At 52.4% G+C, this 8,622-nt stretch overlaps 1 protein-coding gene across 1 annotated transcript; it reads left to right on the top strand.

Annotated features, from left to right (window-relative positions):
• The first annotated feature begins 290 nt into the window (after window positions 1-290).
• Window positions 291-7,623, top strand: LOC111556593. Its single transcript, XM_045057239.1, is given in 1 exon segment — window positions 291-7,623. A coding segment is annotated over 1 exon segment (5,247 nt). The 5' UTR covers window positions 291-612; the 3' UTR covers window positions 5,860-7,623.
• Window positions 7,624-8,622: the final 999 nt, after the last annotated feature.

Raw genomic sequence — 8,622 nt, 5'->3', positions numbered from 1 at the left:
AAAGACCTGTAACCCCGTATATCGGCGCTCTCCCGCTTTCTAACACTGGGGAGCCCTGGTGCACCAGTAAAGACTCTCTGCCGAAATCGGAGTGCCGAGTGGTTCTTTGCGCCAACTCTCATTCCATAGGGCCTAGGAGCTTGGCTCCTAACATTTGGTGCGTTGGCCGGGAAGCGAGGGAAGGCAGGAGAACCCCGGCCCCGTCGGTAGATGACTCTCCGGCCCGGGCCACTGACGGACTGACTGAAGACAGACTTCTGTGCCTTTGTCTGCACACAGGTATTGTGTTCTATGTTTTGTCTCTGAACTGTGAATTCTGAGGCCGGCCGGCCACCTCAGTAGGAGTGTTGAAGGAGGACAGACGTGTCCTGAACCTTCACACCCCGGCCCCGAGGGACGCCTCGGTGGTGCTTGTAGAGGAGAACTGACAAGTTCGTCAGACTCCCCAAATCCGAAGGCAGGCCTCCCCTGCCATCTGAATCTGAATACCTGGCCGCGGCTCCTTGGTTGTTGTCTAGTCTGTGTTGTCTGGTCTGTATCGACATTGTAGTCATATTCGTGTGTGTGTGTGTAAGTGTGCGTGTGTGGACGCGTGGACAGGACGACACAGCCATGGGACAGACACTGACTACTCCTCTATCTTTGACTCTGACTCATTTCTCGGACGTCCAGGCAAGAGCTCGCAATCTATCCGTTGAGGTTCGAAAAGGTCGATGGCGAACTTTTTGTTCATCGGAGTGACCCACCCTATCTGTAGGGTGGCCCCGGGACGGGACTTTTGACCTCTTTGTTATATTACAGGTTAAGACGAAGGTAATGGATCCTGGACCACAAGGTCATCCAGATCAAGTGGCCTATATCCTCACCTGGGAGGATCTCATCCGGAATCCTCCGGCATGGGTGAAACCCTTCCTTCCTTCCTGCCCCACTTCTCAGTCTACCCTCCTTCCCCTGAAAACCTCCAAAAACCGAGCCTCAACCCAAACTCCAGATCCGCCCAAACCGGTTTTTCCCGATGAGTCCCAAAGGGACCCCCTCCTCCTAGACGCTTTGTCTTCGCCGCCCCACGCCCCCGAAGAGACTTCACCGCCCCACAACCCCCTCTTACTACCTCCACCCTATAATTCACCCCCGGCCCCCGTCTCCGTCCTGTCCCCGGTGCCCCCTACTTCCCCTCCTGCCTCCAGTTCCTCCTCCCCCTCCCCAACTTCTTTCCCCGCCTGTACGTCAGCCCCATCCTCTACTCCAGCCCCACCCGATCTAACTCCCCAGACCCCACCTCAGACCCCCCGCCTCCGTCTCCGGCGATCGGACGACCCGAACGGCCCTCCCACTTGGCAATCTTCCCTGTTTCCTCTCCGGACAGTCAACCGGACTGTCCAATATTGGCCATTTTCTGCATCCGATCTCTATAATTGGAAAACTCATAACCCTTCCTTTTCCCAAGAACCCCAGGCCCTAACCTCACTAATAGAGTCTATCCTCCTCACACACCAGCCTACCTGGGACGACTGCCAGCAGCTCTTACAGGTCCTTTTGACTACCGAGGAAAGGCAACGAGTTCTCCTGGAGGCCCGGAAAAATGTGCCGGGGCCTGGAGGTCTTCCAACTCAGCTTCCCAATGAAATAGATGAAGGGTTTCCCCTCACCCGCCCGGACTGGGACTATGAAACGGCTCCAGGTAGGGAGAGTCTCCGAATCTATCGCCAGGCTCTGTTGGCGGGTCTCAAGGGGGCAGGGAAACGGCCCACCAATTTGGCCAAGGTAAGGACCATAATCCAAGGAAAAGAGGAGAGCCCCGCAGCCTTTATGGAACGGCTTCTAGAGGGGTTTCGGATGTATACTCCATTTAACCCCGAGGCTCCAGAACATAAGGCTACCGTGGCCATGTCATTCATAGATCAGGCAGCGTCTGATATAAAAGGAAAGCTCCAACGGCTAGATGGGATTCAAACCTATGGGTTGCAGGAACTAGTTAGGGAGGCAGAAAAGGTATATAACAAAAGGGAGACCCCAGAGGAAAAGGAGGCTAGGCTAGCAAAAGAGCAGGAAGCACGGGAGGAACGAAGAGATCGAAAGAGAGATAAACATTTAACCAAAATCCTGGCAGCTGTAGTGACAGAAAACGGAACAGGAAAGTCAGGGGAAACGAAGAGGCGGCCCAAAGTAGGAAAAGACCAGTGCGCCTATTGCAAAGAACGCGGGCACTGGATCAAAGACTGCCCTAAGCGCCCCGGGAACTCAAAGAAACCTGCCTCTGTGCTCGCCTTAGGCGAAGAGAGCGAATAGGGATGTCAGGGCTCCGGAGCCCCCCCCGAGCCCCGGCTAACCCTATCTGTAGGGGGGCATCCCACCACCTTCCTGGTGGACACGGGAGCTCAACACTCGGTCTTAACCAAGGCAAATGGGCCTCTGTCCTCGCGTACCTCCTGGGTCCAAGGAGCGACAGGAAGAAAAATTCACAAATGGACTAACCGCCGCACGGTTGACTTAGGGCAAGGGACGGTGACACACTCCTTTCTGGTGGTACCCGAATGCCCGTACCCCCTTCTGGGACGAGACCTCCTAACCAAGCTTGGAGCCCAGATACACTTCTCCGAAACGGGGGCCCAAGTGCTAAACCGGGATGGCCAGCCTATCCAAGTCTTAACTGTGTCCTTACAAGACGAACACAGACTTTTTGAAACCCCGGTCACCACTAACCTCCTCGAAGCCTGGCTGCAGGACTTTCCCCAAGCCTGGGCAGAAACGGGAGGGCTCGGTCGAGCCAAATGCCAAGTCCCAATCATAATTGACCTAAAGCCCACGGCAATGCCTGTGTCTATCAGGCAGTATCCCATGAGCAAGGAGGCTCATATGGGCATTCAGCCACACATTACTAGATTTCTAGAGCTTGGGGTCCTGCGACCTTGCCGCTCACCTTGGAATACCCCTCTTTTACCAGTAAAAAAACCTGGCACCCGGGACTACAGGCCCGTCCAAGACTTAAGAGAAGTCAACAAAAGGACTATGGATATCCACCCTACGGTCCCCAATCCCTATAACTTGCTCAGCACCCTGAGCCCAGACCACACCTGGTACACAGTACTGGACCTAAAAGATGCGTTCTTTTGCTTACCCTTGGCCCCCCAGAGCCAGGAACTGTTTGCTTTTGAATGGAGGGACCCTGAAAGAGGAATTTCAGGCCAATTAACCTGGACCCGCTTACCCCAAGGGTTCAAAAACTCCCCCACTCTCTTTGATGAGGCTCTTCACAGGGACCTAACTGACTTCCGGACTCAACATCCAGAAGTAACTCTACTCCAATATGTGGATGACCTTCTTCTGGCCGCCCCCACAAAAGAAGCCTGCATACTAGGTACCAGACATCTGCTCCGGGAATTAGGAGAAAAAGGATACCGGGCATCTGCCAAGAAGGCCCAGATTTGCCAAACCAAGGTAACCTACCTGGGGTACATACTGAGTGAGGGGAAAAGATGGCTCACCCCTGGGCGAATAGAAACTGTGGCTCGCATTCCGCCGCCCCAGAACCCCAGAGAGGTACGTGAATTCCTGGGAACTGCTGGGTTCTGTCGCTTATGGATACCTGGGTTCGCTGAGCTAGCCGCCCCCCTCTATGCCCTCACGAAAGAGAGTGCACCCTTCACCTGGCAGGAAAAACATCAGTCAGCCTTTGAGGCCCTAAAAGAGGCCCTCCTCTCCGCCCCGGCTCTCGGGTTGCCAGACACCTCCAAGCCCTTTACCCTTTTCATAGACGAGAAACAAGGAATTGCCAAAGGAGTTCTAACCCAAAAATTAGGGCCCTGGAAGAGGCCAGTAGCATACCTGTCCAAAAAGTTGGACCCTGTGGCAGCGGGGTGGCCCCCATGTCTTCGTATCATGGCAGCCACTGCTATGCTGGTCAAGGACTCTGCCAAATTAACCCTTGGACAGCCACTAACTGTTATCACCCCGCATGCTTTAGAGGCCATAGTGCGGCAGCCACCGGACCGATGGATAACCAACGCACGCCTAACCCACTACCAGGCCCTCCTACTGGACACAGACCGCGTCCAATTTGGACCTCCGGTTACCTTGAACCCTGCCACGTTGCTACCGGCACCGGAAGACCAACAGAGCGCACACGATTGCCGGCAAGTACTGGCTGAGACCCATGGGACACGGGAAGACCTTAAAGATCAAGAGCTCCCAGATGCGGATCACTCTTGGTATACGGACGGGAGCAGTTACATCGACTCAGGTACCCGGAGGGCGGGAGCGGCGGTAGTAGATGGCCACCACATCATATGGGCACAATCACTACCTCCTGGCACGTCTGCACAAAAGGCCGAGCTGATAGCGCTCACCAAGGCCCTAGAACTATCCGAAGGGAAAAAGGCTAACATATACACAGATAGCCGATATGCCTTTGCAACGGCTCATACACATGGGAGTATTTATGAAAGAAGGGGCCTACTAACCTCAGAAGGAAAAGAAATTAAAAACAAAGCTGAAATCATTGCATTATTAAAGGCCCTTTTTCTTCCCCGAAAAGTAGCCATAATTCATTGCCCCGGGCATCAGAAAGGACAAGACCCAATTGCAACAGGAAATAGACAGGCAGACCAAGTAGCCAGGCAAGTCGCTGTGGCAGAAACGTTGACTTTGACCACAAAACTTGAAGAAACCAATCTTACGACCAACAAATATGCTTACACCCCAGAAGACCAGGAAGAGGCAAAGGCCATAGGGGCTATACTGAATCAGGACACTAAAGACTGGGAAAAAGAAGGAAAGATAGTCCTTCCCCGAAAGGAAGCCCTGGCAATGATCCAACAAATGCACGCCTGGACACATTTAAGTAATCAGAAGCTGAAGTTACTGATTAAAAAAACTGACTTCTTAATCCCTAAGGCAGGCACCCTCATAGAACAGGTAACCTCCGCCTGTAAGGTCTGTCAACAGGTAAACGCTGGGGCTACCCGAGTGCCGGAAGGAAAACGGACTCGTGGTAACCGCCCAGGAGTCTATTGGGAAATAGACTTTACTGAAGTAAAGCCTCACCATGCGGGGTATAAGTACCTATTAGTGTTTGTAGACACCTTTTCAGGATGGGTAGAAGCCTACCCCACCCGACAAGAAACGGCACACGTGGTAGCCAAGAAGATTTTAGAAGAAATCTTCCCCAGATTTGGACTTCCCAAGGTAATCGGGTCAGATAACGGGCCGGCCTTCGTTTCCCAGGTAAGTCATGGGCTCGCCAGGACACTGGGGATTAATTGGAAATTACACTGTGCATATAGGCCCCAGAGCTCAGGACAGGTAGAAAGAATGAATAGAACAATAAAAGAGACCCTTACTAAATTGACCTTAGAGACTGGCTTAAAAGATTGGAGACGCCTCCTATCTCTGGCTTTGTTAAGAGCCAGAAATACGCCCAACCGTTTCGGGCTCACCCCGTATGAAATCCTTTATGGGGGACCCCCCCCTTTGTCAACCTTGCTCAATTCCTTCTCCCCCTCCGATCCTAAGACTGATTTACAAGCCCGACTAAAAGGGCTGCAAGCGGTGCAGGCCCAAATCTGGACACCCCTGGCCGAACTGTACCGGCCAGGACATCCACAAACTAGCCACCCATTTCAGGTAGGAGACTCCGTGTACGTCCGGCGGCACCGCTCTCAAGGATTGGAGCCTCGTTGGAAGGGACCTTACATCGTCCTGCTGACCACGCCCACCGCCATAAAGGTTGACGGGATCGCCGCCTGGATTCACGCATCGCACGCCAAGGCAGCCCCAAGAACCCCTGGACCGAAAGCTCCCAAAACCTGGAAGCTCCACCGTTCGGAGAACCCTCTTAAGATAAGACTCTCCCGTGTCTGACTGTTAATCCACCCTGTCCCTGCACAAACCCAAAATGAAACCCCCAGCGGGAATGGTCTTTCTGTGGGTCCTCACAAGCTTGGGGGCGGGAATTGGAGCTAAAATTGTCAAAGAGGGGAACCCACATCAGGTTTATACCTTGACTTGGCAAATCTACTCCCAGAGCGGGGAAGTTGTCTGGGAGGTCCAAGGTAACCATGCGCTTAATACTTGGTGGCCCCCACTTACCCCTGATTTTTGCCAGCTGGCAGCTGGATTAGACACTTGGGATATCCCAGCTAGAAGCCCCAAGAACCTGCAGTCCTACATGGGGACTCCGATGGTACCTACCGGGAAAAGATAGGGGGATTGTTCTAAAAATCAAATTAAAAATAGATACAATCACCCAAACCGTAGGTCCCAACCTAGTATTGGCCGATCAAAAAGCTCCGGTCCAGCTAGCCATCCCAGTCCAGCCACCAAGGGCCCCAACTCAGACACCGGGAATTAACCCTGTTAATTCCACTCTAAGCCCCAGTCTAGGATACCCGACCCCCCCCTCTCGACCGGGCACAGGAGATAGGCTCCTAAACCTTGTACAAGGGGTATACTTAACTCTCAACCTTACGGCCCCAAATCAAACTCAGGACTGTTGGCTCTGCCTAACGGCTAAACCCCCTTACTATCAGGGAGTTGCTATAATTGGGAACTTTACTAACCATACGAATGCCCCACTGAGATGTAGCACTACACCTCGACATGGCCTCACTTTAACTGAAGTCACCGGTCATGGCCTATGTATTGGGAAAATTCCACCCTCACACCAGAATCTCTGTAGTCAGACCATACCATCTGTCGGGCAGGGTCCCTATTATTTGACCGCTCCCAACGGAACGTACTGGGTCTGTAACACCGGACTCACGCCATGCATCTCGCTCCAGGTACTCAATAATACTGCCGACTATTGCATCCTAATTGAACTTTGGCCAAAAATCTTCTACCATGACTCAGAATATATTTATGGCCACTACGAACCCGGCGGCAGATTCCGGAGAGAACCAGTTTCCCTCACCGTAGCACTGCTCCTAGGGGGATTAACTATGGGAAGTTTAGCAGCTGGCATAGGGACAGGCACCGCAGCTCTCATAGAAACTAATCAGTTCAAGCAGTTACAAATCGCTATGCATTCTGACATACAGGCACTAGAAGAATCCATCTCGGCACTAGAAAGATCCCTAACCTCCCTCTCAGAAGTGGTTTTACAAAATCGGAGGGGACTTGACCTGTTGTTCTTACAAGAAGGCGGGTTATGTGCTGCCCTCAAAGAAGAGTGCTGCTTCTATGCTGATCACACAGGAATAGTGAGAGACAGCATGGCCAAGCTGAGGGAGAGACTCAAACAAAGACAAAAGCTGTTCGAATCTCAGCAAGGCTGGTTTGAGGGGTGGTATAACAAATCCCCCTGGTTTACCACTCTAGTCTCCTCCCTCATGGGCCCTTTAATACTCCTACTATTAATACTGATGTTCGGACCTTGCATCCTCAACCGCTTGGTACAATTCATAAGAGAAAGACTCTCTGTCATCCAGGCCTTGGTCCTAACTCAACAGTACCACCAACTAAGACAATTTGACGCAGAAAGGCCAGATACAATCGAATGAAAGGTTTCATTCGACGCCAAAAGAAAATGGGGGAATGAAAGACCCCTGCTTAGCTTAATAACACACCCCCACCCTATCTTCAGTTCCGTAACGCCTCACTTGCAGGGCTTGCACTTCCACCAGTTGACAAACAGGATATCTGCAGTTAGACATCCGTACCCTGGGAGAGCTGTACCCCCACCTTTCCCTACGCAAGACAGGAACAGGTTGTCACATAAATAACGATGACCGCTTTCATCTCGCTTCTGTAAACCTGCTTACGCTCCCAAACCGGAGGTCCCCTGCCGCTTCGCACCCGGGCTCCAAGTTGCATCTGCCGAGAGAAACTCCATTTCCCAAGCTTTCCCAGGACGAAATTACCCCCAACCCTAACCACCACCGAGCAGAGAGCCTACCACCAGCCTGTATGCAAATGTAACTCAAAATGGTATAAAAGACCTGTAACCCCGTATATCGGCGCTCTCCCGCTTTCTAACACTGGGGAGCCCTGGTGCACCAGTAAAGACTCTCTGCCGAAATCGGAGTGCCGAGTGGTTCTTTGCGCCAACTCTCATTCCATAGGGCCTAGGAGCTTGGCTCCTAACAGTCCATGTTGTCACAAGTGGCAAGATCGCATCCTTTTTCATGACTGCATAAAATTCTATCCTGTGTGTATATATGTGTGTGTTTATACCACACATCTTCCTTATCCATTTGTCTATGGGGGGAACCTGATTTCATCAGTGTGGCTTTTGAAAAAACAAAAACAAAAAAACTTCACACTCTGAACATCAACTGGGATGAGGGGGCCCCTGGTGTCCATGTCCCTGTCCAGGTGCTGGTTGTTGAATGAGACCCTAGGGAGGGCCTGGCTGAGGAGGAAAAAGGCAGCTGGGTCTTCTCTCCTTAGTCCTGTGGCCACATGTGGGGTGGAAGGTAAGGGGACATCCCCCACTGCTCTGCTCTCAAGTGGATTCTGACTAAGAAGCCTGAGTGGGGTCTGGACTGTAAGTCAGGTAGAGATGTCTGAGCAGAAGCCTGGATGTCAGTGGGGAGAGGAAGTTTCTGAGCAGCCCTGGACTCCACAGCGGTCAGGCTCAGGGGTGAGGCAGGATTGCTGGAGAGGAGAGCTCAGGAGCCAATG

This window comes from Felis catus, chromosome B2, assembly GCF_018350175.1.
Source record: "Felis catus isolate Fca126 chromosome B2, F.catus_Fca126_mat1.0, whole genome shotgun sequence".
Lineage (NCBI taxonomy): Eukaryota > Metazoa > Chordata > Mammalia > Carnivora > Felidae > Felis > Felis catus.
Note: the sequence above shows the minus strand (reverse complement) of the source record. Positions and strands in the feature narration are given on the sequence as shown.